The sequence below is a fragment of the Drosophila innubila genome, assembly GCF_004354385.1.
Source record: "Drosophila innubila isolate TH190305 chromosome 3R unlocalized genomic scaffold, UK_Dinn_1.0 2_E_3R, whole genome shotgun sequence".
NCBI lineage: Eukaryota > Metazoa > Arthropoda > Insecta > Diptera > Drosophilidae > Drosophila > Drosophila innubila.
Genome location: NW_022995380.1, coordinates 2,919,346 through 2,937,503, shown reverse-complemented (window position 1 = coordinate 2,937,503; position 18,158 = coordinate 2,919,346). Strand labels below are relative to the sequence as shown.

Genomic DNA, 18,158 nt, shown 5'->3' with positions numbered 1-18,158 from the left:
CAAATATTAAAAAATTCTAAAAAAAAACTGCCATAGAAAAAAAAATGTTTTTCGTCGTTTGAGGCCCCATATATATCCAAAAAAAAGTCGGTTGGTTAAATTCAGAATTGGGTTGTTGCCTAGTATTAACGATTAATCTGGGAAAAACAAAACAATGGTCGCATTCACTAGAAAACATGCTCCCTGATCAAGTATCACTAAAATTCTATCGGTAGCATAGAACGCTTCCTTGTGAACGCTTTGATAAATTTTTCTGACAACAGCTGATAATCGAACTATCAATAATAAAATTTATGAACAGCGCAGATAGGAAATCAAATTAAAGCTATCTAATACGTGTAAGTTGAAATAATTTGTATTTAATTAAAAAACTGCTTCTGCAATTGCACATTTATAGCAAAGAAAACATTTGATAAAAATTTCATGTATTTCGATAAATATAACTGACGGGAGCAGAAAAGTAGCACAAAGTAGCAGTCTTTTCTTATGAGATATACACCAAATTTGGTATCATGATCCGGTATCAGTCCCGTTCACCAGAAGTATCAGAAGTATCACAAAAATGATCAGGGAGCAAACGTGCCTGGTAAACGCGAACAATCATCCCTACTATTAGCTGTTGTGTCCAAGAAAAATCTAAATACAAAATGTGCGCCAAGTATTATTTTAAAATTAAAAATTAAATGTTTTTATTTTCTGCCATATGCGCATTCCAGTCTTCAACCAATTGTTTCATATTTTCAATTTATAACTTAGCATCAGATCAAGTTTGTTTTTATTTTTTGATAGGACCACTATATCATGTAGCTGCTATAGGTGCGCAGACCCATTTACTGATTCTAAAATTCTAGGAAAACTAGAAAAAAATAATTTAAAAAAGTTTACGCTTTTATTTATTTATTTTCGTGTGACCAAACTAGTTTTAGTATAATAAAAATTCTTTGCTTTTTTCCCCTAATGCATAGAGAGCCATATATGGCCTCGGCAGTTATTGCATAAAATAGTCCATTAAGGCTTACGTCCCGGTCAAATTATATATTTTTTATGAAAGAAAACTTTATTTTCTTTAAAAAAAAAATATTCTTCAACAAAAGAAATGGTCGTTAAAAATTTAAAGCCATATATGTATGGCACTATATGCAATAGAGGGTTAACAAATTTAATTTTTTTAAATAATACTCTCGCAAAATATCATGAAAAATACCTATGTCTTTAGCATTCAAGCAATATCAAAAATGACTTGGCCGAAAAGGTCGATAGATAGCAATTAAAAAAACATAATTAAATAAACTACTTGTAATAACGGTTTAATTTTGTTAATTTTAAAAGTTATAAACATTTTCTTCATTTGTTCAATTTTTATTGAATTAATCAAATGTAATACATTTTGTGACAGAGCTATCAAAACTATAAGCACAAAAGTATCGTATGTGTAGAATTTATTTATTATATGAAAACCATAAGAAGTATAACGTTAATGTGCAGTTAAAATTTGGAACCGATATCTTTGCCCTAGCCCAAGAAAACCAAAAAAAGTCTCCTGAACAATTTTCTTTTTGTAACATACGATACTTTTGCAAAAAGGAGTCGATATTTAACAACTAGTTTTGTATAGATGCGGACAGAAATGCTTGTGGATCTGCCCCCAAGTCAGGTAATCGAAGTCGTTATCATTGTGGACGGCAGTTCGCGCTAGTGACGAAAGCAGGACGAAGGATGCGAAAGGCGACTAGCAATATATACAGCTGAAATAAAAAATGTTCTACGACTGTTCGATCAGATCGAGTTATATACAGATGAATGGTATAGAACAGCGGTGGGCAAGCCCTTGCTCTCGCTGCTCCCAGGCTACAACAACAACTTTTGACGCTGCGCGCAAATCATCTGTGACCCCCCAATAAAACTAAACAACAAACACACAGCAAATGCTCGAGTTTCGGCTGCGACGCGTACGGTCATAAAAGTGTTCATTTTGCTATGATTTATGACTTCAGCAGCGTCTTGTACACTGTGTGAAAAAGTAAAGTTGGTTTTGATGCGTTTTGATGCGTTTTGATTTTTATCACATAATAAGCGTTTAACTTGCAAATAAAATTAATTAGAACTTCTTTTAGTGTATAATTGTTTTAGTTTGTTAAAACCAACAACAACCACACAAATTTTTCGTCGCGACGCACAGAGTCATAAATGTGTTCATTTTGCTTTAATTTATGACTTCAGAAGTTGTGTTTGTTGTAGATGTTGCTGTAGTGCTCCCGATTGCAAAAAGTTATATCACATTTTAGCGATTTAGAAAAAATTGACATGACGTCTTCATCAAATTTCAATATGTTTGATCGCACATATCTGTAAATATTATCTTACGCAAGATATTACTTTTTACACTGCCGCTCAACTGAATAGGCTCCCGACTTTCAACAAATTAAAATCGTCATATATTTTCAACCAATTAGTCGATTTTAAAGAAATAAATTGTATTTGATAGATAATTAAGTTGTTAATTAGATGCAAGAGTGTTGCGGTTTCTCATACAAGTACAAATATTAAAATTATTTAATTTCCCAAAAACCTACCAAAACGGGCATGCTTACCTCAGCGAAATAAGTATATGTGCAATCATAATTTCGAAAATATAAGTGTTAAGTCGAAAAGCAAAAAATCCAAGTTTATTTTCTACTAAAACTAAGACAAAGTTAGAACACATAATTATAAAAAGATACTTAAATTCTTTTCAAATTATTAAATTAAAAAAAATAATAGAAACTTTTCATATGAAATAAGTATATGTGCATATGTATTCTAATTAATATTTTCAATCTTATGACAATGTTTAATAATTTATATGTTTGCCATTTTTATTAATGACATCGTTTAGATGTGGCATGTAGTCCACTAAATTTTCCAATGTGGATTTGGGTATTTTGTCCCACTCTTCAAGCAAAACGTCTTTGAGGTCCTTTAAGGTATCAAACTGTCGGCCATGTTTATAAACTCGGGCCGACAATATTCCCCATAGGTCCTCGATGGGATTCAGGTCCGGGCTAATAGCTGGCCACTCCAAAACTGGTATGGATCTAGATGAGACCACCATAATAATTGCCTGCAAACTCCACCAACACATCGTCCAGTAATTGAATACAAGTTTTTACATTGCACCTAGTCAGAAGTATGCATATTGGACTCTTTCCAATATATCCAAAAGCTGCCCAAATCATTAAGGACCCACCACCGTGATTGCGGTGGTGTCGCGTTTGCCGTGGTTGCCTCATGTCACGCCAATACTTATGGCAACCATCTGGCCCATCTAAGCTAATCTTTTTCTCATCCGAAAATACCACGTTTCGGAATTCGCCGATCCAAAATTTATATTTTTCGGCAAAAGCCAATCGAGCCTTTATATGCCGAGGCAATAGTCTAGATACAGACTCCCGCGAACAATACTGAACCGAACCACTCTTAACTAAAATTTGACTTATACGTCTTTTAGATATATCAAGATTTAAATGGCGCTTGATTTCATTGCAAGACAGGTCTTTTTGGGTAGCTAGACGCCGAATTTCCCTTTTACACCTGTCGTCAATGGTTGAAGGTCTGCCGCTACGCTCCGTTTTCTCGTAATTTTCTGGGCTTTTAAGGAAGTTTGTAACAGTATTTCTATGCCGTTTTACTCTAGCAGCTTTTTCTGAAACAGTTTTAACGGTATCTCTTAAAGCTTTGATTATACCACGCTCTTCAGGTGTTTAATGTGCTCCACGTGGCATTCTAAAGATTAATCCATTTTAAGTACGATTATTATAAATGTTAAAAGTTACTTACATGTTTTTGTGATATAATTAATTGAAAAAAGACAACAAATTTTAATAACCTGCTTCTAATGCTTGCAAAAATCACACTGATTGTTATTTGCCCAAATTTCACTTGAAAATCGAATCACGCCACAAAAATTTGTGATAACGGTACTAAGAATAGCGTCTAAAACAGATCTTGAAATATGCATTGTGCAGCTGGCATTCCAATACAGACTTATGCATACAAAAAATAATTGTGCCGTTACTATTTCGGCAGATAAAGGGAAAATAAAATTTGCACATATACTTATTTCGCTGAGGTATTTTGGTTCAACTGAATAGGTTCAAGATATTAAAATATAAAATAAAAAAATTTTCATGATTAACAGCTAAAATATTTTTTAAAATAAATAAATACTATTTAACTGTTGTTTAATAATTAGCATTCCTTTTATTCTTAACTGTAACTTCATATATACGATCTCGTAAAGATTTATTAAAGGTTTTCTATTTCTGTAAGAGAAACAGTTGTCCGGAATTTTTAATGGCGTCAATTAGGGTCGCAGTATCATCAAATTGTCTCTTACCTTCGTACACAAGAGGTCGCATATGTTTTCCATAATGTTTAGGTCCGGAAAGTACCACTATACCTTGAGCAATCTTACACTTCGGTCTTCCGTCAACTGTTTTTACCACCCTTGCAGTCTGAGTGTGGGTGTCACATTGCTGAAGTGTCCATGAAAGCCCGTCAAATAATTCGAAAAGTTGGGAATAGCTCCTTTATAGAATAGTTTTTCACACACTTCCGTTTATTTCTGGTAAAACCAACTGCAGTTACAACATCAATTATATGATATGCCTCCCGATACAAAAATACAATACTTACAGGTGTGGTGGTGACTTAAAACACATTATTCCTTTCGTACGTCGTGAAAGTAGTATTCAAACTTATCAGTACCATCCAGATTAAATGTACTGTAATCGGAAATCTCGACATTGTGCTATACATCTCGACCAAATCGAGTGCGTGGGGCTTTTTGCACTTCAATGAGATGTAGGGGTCTTGTGTTTTTTAATTTCTTCCAGCGTTTGGCACTTCAAATTATACGTTTTTTAGTCGACCCACTGGCGTTAACATCGCATTTCTCCCTGATTTGGGAAACCAAAGTGATAAATTTGATGCAGATCTAATGATATGTCTTCTTCTACTGAAGGTGAACACCTCCTTATGTGTTATTGCCATATTTCGAGGTATTTCAAAGGTAACAATTAACCATTTTGGCTTAGACCTATTTTGTATTAGTGATTTACTTCAGAATCGACATATTCTTTTATTTGACCTTTTTCAAAGTGAGTTAATTAAGCTCCGCGGCTCATTTAACTTCAATAAAGCTGTAAAAACTGTAAATTAATAAACACAAAAGAACTGGCGTCTCTAAATTATCTCTGTCGATGCCAAAACTAAACCGAAGTTAATAAACCTATTCAGTTTAACCAAAATAAGCATGCCGTTTTTTGTAATATCACTGCGGAAGGCAGGCCGCGCTAGTGACTAAGGCAGCTCGAAGGGTGCGAAAGGCGACTAGCAGTATATACAGCTAATATTGATAATTTGTTAGATACAATATCCATCTGGGCTGGGTATATATTTTCTGACCAAATTTGATTCAAATCGGTTTACTATATCATACACCTGGCATGGGAACGATCTAATGAAAACTCAGTTTTAGTAAGAAAAAACTGTCTTGTTTTTTGAGATATCTCAATCAATCTGACTTAATATGCATTTAAATTGGTCTTACACATTGTTGACTATCCAACGGAAGGTGAACCCATAATAAGAACGCACGAAGATGCGAAGCGTTTTATTATTCTGTATAATAATAAATATGTAGTGAAATTATTTTGAATTTCCCAAATTCTTACCAATCGTGTTCACTTCTTCTTCAATAGTGACGATTGATGTCGATAACAATTATTTTGATGAGTTTTAAGCTTAACATTACATTAACATAACATAAATCGATAAGAACTTGAACTATATTATTATTCGATATAGCGATACTATTAGTAAATTAAATTCTATTCAAAATTAGGTTTTCAAATTAAATTCTCAACATCCCCACCACCGTGAATCGAAGCATTCTGAGGCTCACCATATATATCGAGAACTGCCAACTTCGATGCCGGTCTGCGGAGAATACCGGATGATGGCTTTACAGTTGCGCTACGGACTTGTCCATCCCTAGCGGCTTGAACTGAAATTATTCTACCGCGCTTCCAGTACCCACGGCTTTCATTCTCATCGCAAATGATTACGAAGTCATCGACCTTTACAGGTTCCACTCGTTGATACCACTTTGTTCGTCTGGTCAAATTGGGGAGGTACTCCAACACCCAACGTTTCCAGAACTTCTGCTTCATTTGTTGTAATATGCGCCATTGTTTTCTTAAGCACACGTTCTTCTTTATCGTTGAAGTCTGTATGGAGGTTGGACATCCAATTAAGAAATGATTTGGAGTTATTGGCTCCGCATCATCATGTTCAATCGGGATGTGAGTCAATGGGCGCGAGTTTATAAGGTTCTCTGCTTCGGTTAGGAGTGCTTGGAAGGTCTCAACATGGGGCACTGTCTCTTTTAATGTAATTGATAGTACTGACTTCACACTGCGAACCATTCGTTGCCATGCGCCCCCAGCTGCTGGATTTCCACGAGTAATATTTTGCCAATCAATACCAAGCCGACCACGTTCAACAGCCATGCCATCCACAGCCTTAATCCATTCGTCTTAATCATACCTTCTAATTCTGTGAGGCACACCTCCGCAATTCACAAAATTATTCAAACAAATAATCTTTGCATCGGATGATAGATCTCGCGCCACTTCAAAATGAATTGCTCTGCTTGTCATACAAGTAAAGAGCGCTACCGCTTTTTCTCTGCGTCTTCCAATAGCCACGAAGTGTGGTCCAAACTAAGCCAACCCAGTATAAGTGAAGGCTCTCATAAACGGCGACACTCGGTCTATTGGCAACTGACCCATTAACGAACGTTTTAGTGCTGATGCTAGATTCTTTCTGACTTGACAATTCGTTTTTACTAATTGACGAATAGAAGGTATCCAAAATTGTTGTCTAATGTTGACTATTACTGTATATGTGTGTATATGCTAGCATTTCTCGTGATAATGTCTAGCTATCAAGTAGGCTTATTCAATATCTTTGAGTAGAATTATCGGATCTTTTACAATAAGATGCACACAGCTTGCATTGTTTATTCGACCAGATAAACGGATTACACCATCATCTCCTAGTGCTGGAGGTAAAGACTGTGGGCTTGAGCTTGATACCGGTTGGCCATTCTGAAGATTCTCATACTACGTGTAGCACCAAACTTCCTGCATCGAACGGCATATTAATATTTCGGCATGTTTTATCTCATTTGCATTCAGATTTTCTATCTTATCCTTTTGGTCTTTATAATGTTTGCTATGTTTAGTTTTAAATAGTTGAGCTGTTCGGTGGACCCAACTAATGACTCTTAACAGTTTGCGATAATTTTAAAATCTCTTGGATGTTACAAGTAACTGATCCTCCATTATAGAAAATATATAAACTTTGAGCGCTTTTCTTCAGAAAGATCGTGTTGAGCTTTACTTTCTTAAAGAGTTGGCCTTGTGTCAGTTCCTGTTCTTAAAAAGCTTGGGCCTTCTAACCAACGGGTATCCATATCCATTGATATTGTTCGTGTTGCACGTCTGCAGGATTTTGAGATCCAGGAGTCCATCTCCACTGGTCTACATTTGAGCTATCCAATATTTCCGCTATACGATGTCCGACGAACTGTTTGTACTGGCGACAATCTGATCGGATCCAGTTTATTACGGGTTTCGAATCTGACCACAATACCACTTTGGATGGTATCATGGTTTTCCAGAATTTCGTTTTTCTATCGAGCTCCCAAAACAGAAGCTTGTAGCTCGAGGTGCTTTTCCCATGACGAATCTTATAAAACTTGTGTATCAAATTTCAACCTCCAAAACGCAACGGCTGCATACGCTTCCTCACTGGCATCTACAAAAACGTGAAGTTGTAAATCTGTATTCAAATTTAAAAATTCGGAGTGGTAACATATGTGCATTGTTAATAATTAAGCTTGCTTAAAATCGCAGCACCAATCATACCAAATCTTATGCAAGTACTCGGGTATTAAATAATCCCATTGACATTGACTCGTCAAAGTTCATGTATTAGAATTTAAGCTTTTATTATGAAGTGAGCAAGGAATCCAAAAGGGTCAAATATTGACAATACCATGGATAAGACTTGTCGCTTTGTGGCGGGTTTTCTTGCTGCAACAACATCCTCTGGTATTCGATTAAATTTGAATACGAAGCAAGTTTAGTACTTTCATTAATTTAGTTGACTTAGAAACAAACCCACGCAGCTCAAAATTCTCATTCGCATGAATTTCTATGGCTTTTTTAATTATTTCGGTAGCTTTGCTTATGTCATTGGAGCTATCAACGTAATCATCAACATAATGTTTTTCTGATGGCAGTGACGGCTTGTTCGTTCTGGTTTCTGTAAGATTCTGCGTTCAGGCTCTTCACGTATGGTGCCGAGCACGGCGAACTCGCTGATACGTTCATTACTTATACGTCTGATGGCTTTGATCGATCTACATTTCTCCATAGCAATCTTTGCGAATTTTGGTCTTCTTTCCGTATGGCAGTGCGATGGAACATCTCTTTTATATCGCCACAGATTCCACTTTTTCCTTGTCGCATTTTTAATAAAATAGATGTCAATGGCACTGGCTGGTAACGGTCTGGTCCTTTCATTATAAGTGAGTTTAATGTAATTCCATTCACACATGCTGCTGCATCGAAGACTAGTCGCAATTTATTGTTGTTATTAATATTACATACGCTAAAATGTGGCAAATACCAAGTACGACTATCTGTTGACTTCATTTCATTTGGCATTAGTTTTCTGGCATATCCTTTTTCAACATATTCCTCAATTTTCCTTGTACCACTTTTCCAAGTCCTTGTAATACTGTTGGGTAACTGTCAGGGTTTTCGATTTTGTCTTTATTCCATAATCCGGTTTTATATTGATTTTTATACCCTGAGCCCATTGAAATGGGCAAAAAGGGTATAATGTGTTTGGCAGATGTATGTAACAGGCAGAAGGAGCCGTGGCAGACCCCATAAAGTATATATATTCTTGATAAGGATCAACAGCCGAGTTGATCTAGCCCTGTCCGTGTGTTTGAACGCGTCGATCACAGCGACTATAAAAGCTAGAAGCTTCAAATTTTTTATGTAGGTTCCTGGATACCATACGCAGGTCAAGTTTGTTCGAATTTTGGATGCCACTCCCCCTTCGCCCACAAATCGCACAAAGTGATTTACAGGCGCAATTTTTAAGATATCACTCCTTAACTGAACAATCAGGTGGGAAGTCTATTAAGCGACCCTGAAAATTTCAAAGCGATTGACACATAAATAGAGAAGATATTTCGGATTTACATTTAAATCAATAATTACATTTGCATGGCAAATTGAACGTGAGACCGAGACAGCATGTATACGTTTATATGCAAGGCGCGCACAATGACAATACGGAAAAGTACCCATTTTTTGGGTACCGATTAAGAATCGAGCGAAAAGCAAAAATATTATCAATATCATTTAACGAAAATCTTGATGTATAATATATGTATTTTCAAATATACAATTAGATTAAAGAATAATTGTGTTAATATATAATAATTTATTTTTTCATGGCAAAATTCCATATGACGTCATAATTTTCAATATAGTCTGGCAGAAGCTGATTGCTATGCATGAAATTGCATGAGATGAAAAGCGATCATTTTGCAGAACTACTTTCGCATTATTGCCGAGCACTGAAAGCTGCAAAATAATAATTTTAATTATTAATATTTCTGATTACTCACACATACACGTATCTGCTTATTATCGTTGAAAAAAAAAACTTAACATTTTCCGCTTTAAAAATCTCATAAAATTAGACATTGTCTTTTATTTCAAATTTCGCGCGCACTGCAGCAGGCTCTGGCAGGCTGGAATTTGTTGCGTGAGAGGGAGAGAGTGAGAGAGGAAAATGGGGGCTGCCAGAATGTATTTCTTTCAGTGCAAACTCGCCGACAAGGCAACAACAAATTACATTCGGATTAGGAGCGCGTCGCTCGCAAATAAGGATGAGAGCGCAAGACCAAAACAATATCGTTCTAATTGCTCTCGCGAGCAAACTGACCAATAGAAAGAAGAGAGAAGGCTCTACGCAGTGCACACACACTAAATTGTTTGCATGTTTTGGCTTTCTGTATGCTTAGTGCCTTTCATGTATACGATCGTCGTTTTTCTATCTTGTGGGCAAATACAAAAACAAAAAGTACCTCGTGGGCATAGGGCTGAGCATGCCTGGTTTAAATAGTTTCGGGTTTTTTGTTTCAGCTTTGCTGTGGTTACAATTACCAATTTCAATCGGTTATCATCGGTTAACGGTTATAATTTGAATTCCTGGTTGAGAAATTTTATAACATACTAAGCGGCTCCGCCCCCTGCTCGCTTTGCTTGCCAACCCCCGGCTCGCTTCGCTCTCGAAATTGAAACGTGATAAAGAGCACTTCTTATATTTTTCTTGAATAAACTTTTTTTACGCAAATATAAATTACTCTTCTACTTCAATAATTGGAACACTTGTTAGTTAGGAAAACCTGGTATTTCGGACTTTCAATTTTTATAAAATATTCTGTAACACGGGCACCACACAAAATTATTGATTCTGAAATTTGATCATATTAACGTGTTTGTATGTAAGAATAGAATAAACGTACAATAGTATAAAAATTGCAAGTGAAGGCATTTCAACTGCAGTTTCTGTCGTTTAAGAGCAACATTGGGTTTATTCGACAGGTTTTTTTTTTCTTTACTTCTGATGGATCAGTAATCAGTACCTGCCAAATAACATGATACTTTCTTATACAAATCAGACTACTACGTTTTTCACCGATCGCACGAAGCAATAATTATCAGTTATTTGAGAAGAATTAAAAATTTTTAGTAGTTGAAAATTTCCTGCTGAATGTAATAAGTTCCAACAAATTTATATAATATAACATTTTTTGAAAGAGAAAAGAATAATTATATTCACGCTGCCAGCTGCCTCTGCAATTGGACTTTGGGAAAATTGCCAGATTTAATGGGAAAAATACGGATTTGGCGGGAAAATTCCAGATTTGGCAAAAAAAATTTGAGACTTGGCGTGCAAAAGCGAATCTGTGAGTTTGGTTGAGATAACTTAAAAAACACAAAAGTGTTTCATACTAAAGCTTAATATGATCCCGATTTTTCCTATGACAGCTATTTTGACCAAATTGTAAAATATCGTTAAATTTATAAAAATGTTAATAAAATAAAATGAAAAAAAAAAAAAATTAATTCTTTTTCGGTCTGGGCTTGAACTCGCGACCCCGTGCCCGTGAATCAACGACACCATCCTCTGCACAACCTAAGTACTAAGCCCGCTGCAAACATCAACAAAAATGCAAACAAAACACACAGTAGTTTTAATTTTAAACAATACGAATAACAATAAATTAAAAAAAAAAATATTTGCCTGGGCTGAGCCGGCAGGTCTTGAACCCGTGAAGCTTTTCGCGTGGGTCTAAAAAACCATCCTCTTTGCCACTGAGTACCGCGCTTGACCAAACTCTACTACATGTAAACGGGAAATACATGTGAACTTTGAACTCCATTTTGACGCACTTAGCCGTTTGGCCTGTACGATGATATATGGATGAGTGAATGAATGAATGAATGTACTGGACGAAGAATTTTATATATATAAATGAAATGAATTCAATAATCATTTTTAAATTAAATTTTATTTTAAATTATACATTTATTTCATATTCTTCAATTTAATAGACGTAAACATTAATAATTCTGCTTAAATTTGAATTACTACGCTCATTGAAATTAGACTTTTTTTACCCCTATAACATCAAAAAGTGAAATTTTTTAACATTTTTTTATTAAAGAGTTTTTTTTATTGTTATATTCTATATTTGCGCAGAAATTGGAAAACGTGATTGCTTTTGACTTTCCTTCGACGCCAACACATGTCGCGAGTATTTCACCCAGGCAATCATCTTCGTGCAAGACCTCAGAATATTTGCAAGCGCAGGCTATTCGCAAGGAATCTGTGACCGGTGACAGCGATTTGACTTTTTCGACTGCATTATCAGCGACAGAAAAAAGCCCTGTAATGAATACTTTAACTTGCACAAATGCAATTGGGTCTCTTACTATTACTAAGAAGAATGGTAGCGGCGGGTCTTCTGATAGCTTACAAGATACCCTCGGTATAACAAGCACAGTTATATCAACGAACTCTATAACAGAAAGCGAAGATAACCAACAGTCAATGTCAAGTACAGATAATAATCTGGTGGATGTCAACATAACCCATCCAGCAGTAAACTCTATTTCACAAGTAAGTTTTCCTAAAATATTTCGCTGTTTCTTATACTTTTGCATAGGGTATGTAACGAATATATTCTTAATCAAGACTATGAGCTGAGTGCCATTTCAGTCTGTCCCTCTGTCCGTCTGTTTCTATGTAATCTAATCTTTAAATTTGGATAAAATTAGACTACTTTATTGTACAGCTGGCATTGAAACTTGACGTATATTTTAAAAGAATTTTTGTATTAAAATATATAAAATATTGCATACAAAACAAAATCAAGCGGCAATGGCTAAACTGAGCTGTTCTGAATTCCACTTTACTTTTTTTTTATCGATACTAGCTCCAGCAATCGAAAGCTGCTATTGCTAATTGATAAATAAAATTCGGACAACGAAATTTTAGTCTAAATTAGCTTCTATGTGCTATATTTAACATGAAATATTTAAAATTAATTTTCAAAAATAGTTTTAAGTAATTCTAATCGGATCTAAAAGAAAAACTGAAGATTGAATGTTTTTATTATTTATCATGACAACTCTGGGTTATGTCGATATGCACAAGCCAGGCAATCAGCTGGTGACAAAAAAATTTAATGCAAAAATGCAAGAAACCAATAAACACAACGGCCGGCATTTTGCAGAATTAAATTAGCAATTTATATTATTTTAGCAATTTCTACTTCTTCATTGGCTTAAACAGCTGATACGGTCGATGACTTACTGATATCGAAACGTTTTCGAAATCGAGTTCGAAGATTAAAAACAAGTCCATTTCGGTCGGAATTGGGAACAGCAAATAGTAAAATGTTCGTTTTCGTTTCGTTTTTACTCTTGAAAACGCTCGGAATCCGGAACAGGCCTGATTATAAAATACTTTACTTTCTTAAGATACCTCAACCAATTTGATGTTATCTTATACATGCTCACTTAATTTGAATAATATATTATACTAAACCAGAGGAACGATCGGATTATATTAAATAAAGGGCTCTGCATGGGTATCAAATCTTCGGCGTGCCGAGGATATTGTTAATTTCTAATTTTTATTCACGCATTAAGTTCTTTTCTAGGTAACCAACATTGGTGTATCTGTTGGCTGTGATTCACATAGACAGACTTCATCTGGAATTGCTCAGGATATCATTTTAGGCACCAAGATGGTGACTTCACTCGGCACAGATGGTGTGGCACAGAGGCCAACGAATTCTTTGTTGCCTAGTACGCCTTTAACACCAGTCACGGTGGCACAGTTACAAGGTAGTTCGCTTAACGAGCGAGCATCTAGTGTCTTAATTACCGCCAGTGTAAAATCAATGGATAAATTAATATTAAGCAATGACGGGGGAATTGCCACATCTGTTTCCGTAGATTTGCAAAAGAGCACAACTGGTTCATTACAGATGTCTACCACTACAGTTGCTAACGGAATTCTCACTGGCTATCCACCTATTAGTGGTGCTACAACAGCGGTTTTATCTTGCATTTCACCACATTCAGGAAGCAAGGTGCTTCCAATCCCTATGAACTTACCACCGAATACATCCAGCAATCCCGTTGCGGCAGCTGCCTCTGGTATCGCAAAATCTTCATTTAATACAGGAAGTTGTCCAGCTGGAGCTACAGGATCGTCATTGGTTTTTCATAGTGGACCTCCGCCAATTCCCCACTTAAGTGCGGGATTACCTATGCTAATTCAAGCGACGCCATACCGTACACCTTATACGAATTACTCTTTATATACACCCTATAATAGTATTTCACATGGACAATACCTGCCTTCAGTGTTACCAATAGTAGCTCCTAACACTTTATCTTCGCCCCACCGCTCTGATACACGCAACAGTCGCGAGTCGCCGGCAGCGACATCTATAAAAGCACCAGTAACAAGTACAACTACATTACAGCAGCAGAACGTCAATGGGGTTGCAGGATTCCGTCCTACTACGCCACTTGGCTATGTGATTAGCAGTAATAATGCAGTCCAGTCTTCGGGAACGTCGCCTACAACAACAACAGCGACAGTATCTTTGGTAAACTCGACTTCTCATCCACAACAGTTATCAGTATACACAGCAGGGGCATTTGGTGTATCAATGACGGGACCAGTTAACACAACAGCAACACTATCAGCACCCGCCGTAACTTCAGTAACGGTTACGCCGCAACTATTGTCATCTGCTCCAACACAAATGCTCCCACAATCTGGGTATTCCTCCCATCTTCCACAATTGCTGACTTCATATCCACAGTTTGCACCACCAGCGCCGACACATCAGTCAGCATTGCGCTGCAGTACCAGTTCGGCTATGGGCACTACGAACACCTCAGTTGTCACTGTACAAAATTTAATGACTGCGATGCCAACATCGTCATTAAATACGCCTCTAACAGCGGCATCTTCTGTGATCCAAAAAAATCTTTCGCCCAAAAGCGAGAGCCCCAGCCGAGATCGGGACATAAATTACAGGTACATGTAATATTTGTTTATATATCGCTTAGCTTAAGAATGAAGGCCGTCCCTAAAAGCAACAGTACATATAGTACCTCATGGAAATAAGTATATGTATGTGTAATACATTTACTTAAAAAAAAAGTATATAAATCTAATGAAATACTTAAAACTTTATGTTTATCGTATTAAACTAATGAGTAATAGGTAAACATTGTATTTTAGCTGTAATATGTTCATTTAAAAGTAGAAAACAAATTAAATAAAAAAATCTTCTAATGAAATAGGTTTATGTGCATAATTAGGTTAGGTTAAACCGGACGGCCCCTTAAATGGGGACATGTATAGTTTAATAAGGCCTGTAGTTCAGATAGGGTTACAGACAACTGTGCATAATTAAACTCTTACACTTGTGTAACGAATATTTATATTTTGTAGTTTATTTTTCATTTTAAACTCGTTTATATGTTTGCCCATTGCTGGCCAATCCAATAAAGAATCATTTGAAATAGATAGAGAGTCCTTAGATTGTGAATTCTGGCGTTATCTTGCTGAAATGCTGAAACTTTTTGTCGTCCTAAAAAATTAAAGCATATGAAAGAATATTGTTTTTCAATTAAACTTTTTATCGTAGTCTTCTATATATGTTAAGCTGTATACGACCTTATATAAATCCGTAGTGCTTTGAACCACAAGTCGTGATGTTGCCCGTTAACAACACTATTTCATACATACATATATGTCGGCATTCTGCAGCGTTTACTTGCATTGTTCTCATCGGGATTTTTTGAGTTAAAAATGGCGGATCAATGTCGCTTTACTTGTTTTCCGATATCTGAAAGAATTCAGTGAAAAGTATATTGTCAGGAGCAGATCGTTTTTATTATATTGTTATATTGTCAGCTCACTTTATTCCTCTTGCTAAACCCTTGCCATAAAAATTCACACTATTTTTACATTTGCACATAAACTTATTTCCGAAGAATTTTTTTGTATTTTACTTACTTTTTATACCCGTTATTTTAAGAATAGGGAAAAGGGTATATTCTGTTCTTTGGAATGTATGTAACAGGGAGAAGGAGGCGTCTTCAACCCTATATATTCTTGATCAGCATCAACAACCGATTCGATGTAGCCATGTCCGTCCGTCCGTCCGTGTGAGCGTCAAGATCTCAGAGACTATAAGAGCTAAAGATACCATATTTGGCACACAGAACCCACGCTGATTAAGTTTAGTTTTTGCCAATTCGTTGGCTTCAAAAGCTTTTTTTTCAAAAAAAAAAAAAAAATTTTTTTTTCAATTTAAGAAAATTTAGATTTTTTATTGTTGACGGTTACTTGCAAATTAATGATCCAATTATGCTCAAATTTGGACACAGTTCTTATCAAAGATGAAAAAATATGGATTTTTTATTAGTGGCACCTGTTATATGTTAGGCGCGGGACTTATTGAGTGACGTATTATGTTTCCCTAATTAATGCAGTTATGCATATAACAGTTGAAACCTATTGTAATTTTTTTTTCTAGATTTCCTAAAATTTTAAAGCAGGCATGCACAAACCCAGCATACGGCTGAGCACACACAATACTCACGAACAAAAACATTGAAGCGATCAGTTTTTTTGTTGCATTGAAAAAAAGTTATCTTACATTTTCAACAAGGCGAACATAAGTAAAACTAAAACAAAAAAAGATTTCTTTCAGTGCAAGCTCTCCGACAAGGCAACAACAAATTACATTCGGAGTAGCGGCGCGTCGCTTGCACAACAACAAAGCCTATGAGAATGGGAGCGCAAGACAAAAACGAATCGTTAAAATTGTTGTTGGTCAGTTAGCTCGCGAGAGCAGCGCCCATGAGAAAGAAGAGAGAAGGTCCTATGCAGTGCATACACACTTAATTGTTTGCATGTATTGGTTGTTTGTATGATTGGTGCCGTTCATGTATACGATCTTCGTTTTCCTATCTTGTGGGCAAATGCAAAAACAAAATATACCTCGTGGGCATAGGGCTGGGCATGCCAGTTTTAAGATCTAAAAATAATAATAACTTAAGAAAAACATAATTTTCTAAATTCAAAAATTGATGGTTCTTAAACTACTGATTTAAGTCTTTTACTGTGTATTAATGAGTAACAGATGTATGCATTAGCTTTCAGAAAAAGTAAAACTTTTGAAAATCGGTTTTTGACATTCTTGAATAATGATAACAAAAGTGGGCGCACCTCTAAAAACCGCAATGGAAAATAAACCAAGTTTAAAAATTCTTCAATAATAAAAAATAAACACCATAGAAAAAAAATGTTTTTACTAAAAACAATGTGGGCCAAAAAGTTCAAATTTGTTGCCTAGTGCAACTAAGCCAATATTGCATAAATCATAAATCTCTTTGTCCAACTGACTGAGCATTGTACAGGCCAAACCATTTGACGTGCGACCTTGAAATTGGGAGACAAAATACCTAAGATAATTTCATCGTGAGATATCGTTTTGGAAAATTCGTCCTGCAAGTGCTTTAAATTCGAGCTCAAAGCAGAGGATGATGTGTTAGACTCAGGCGCAAGAATTCCCCGGTTCACTTTCCGGCTCAGACCAGGCAAGATATAATTTTAATTTTTTAATTTAATTTTATTAATATTTTTTTAAACTGTACTATATTTCACCATTTAGTCAAAATCGGGTTACTATATCATACGGCTGCCATAGGAACAATTGGGCTCAAATACACCTTTATTATGAAAACCTTTTTTGTTTTTTGAGTTATCTTATCTAAACTCACACTGCAAACGGCAGTTTGCGTCAGGGACGAAAGCAGCACGAAGGGTGCGAAATACGACTAGCAATACATACAGCTAATATGGAAAATTAGCTTCGACTGTCCGATCAGATCGAGTTATATACCGATCGAAAGGGGTAGTCCTAACTAACAAAATGGCATACTAAAACTTTTGCTAACTCACCTGGCTTATGAGGCAAAGTGGAGTAAGGGGGAGGGTCAAATTTTAAATGATTGTAAAATTTTTTAATTCTTTTTAAAAAATAGGCGTCGATTAATACCTCGATCACCCAAATCCGACAACTGGTTCAAAAGCTTTAATTTGAAATTTTTAGTGGTCTTTCCAAAATGAAATGAAAAGTCAGTTTGCTTGCTTGTCTGTTTGCTGAGATTTGATGATGGGGATTTATTCCTTTTCAAAATTCTAGACATTTTTGTTCTACGACTTTTAGAAAAAAACGCTATTTTGGCGGAAAAAAAGCTAAATCCCGCTAAAATTGAAACCCCACATTTTCCAAACCATAGAACTTTCAGATATGTCATATATATCGTGTGAAAGGTATTTTAAGGGCTTGTATGCGTAATAGATTGGGTCAACTTGCACAAAGCGGTTATGAAATTTGTAATCTATGATGAATT

At 35.8% G+C, this 18,158-nt stretch overlaps 1 protein-coding gene across 2 annotated transcripts in view; it reads left to right on the top strand.

Moving 5' to 3' along the window:
- The window catches only part of LOC117793054 (mucin-3A), a 104,627-nt gene that overhangs the window by 15,995 nt on the left and 70,474 nt on the right, over positions 1 to 18,158 (top strand). For both annotated transcript variants that reach the window (XM_034633431.1, XM_034633430.1), the window contains exons 6-7: positions 11,902 to 12,321; positions 13,367 to 14,763. In XM_034633431.1, coding sequence (XP_034489322.1) covers positions 11,902 to 12,321; positions 13,367 to 14,763 — 1,817 coding nt within the window. The remainder of the gene's footprint in view (positions 1 to 11,901; positions 12,322 to 13,366; positions 14,764 to 18,158) is intronic.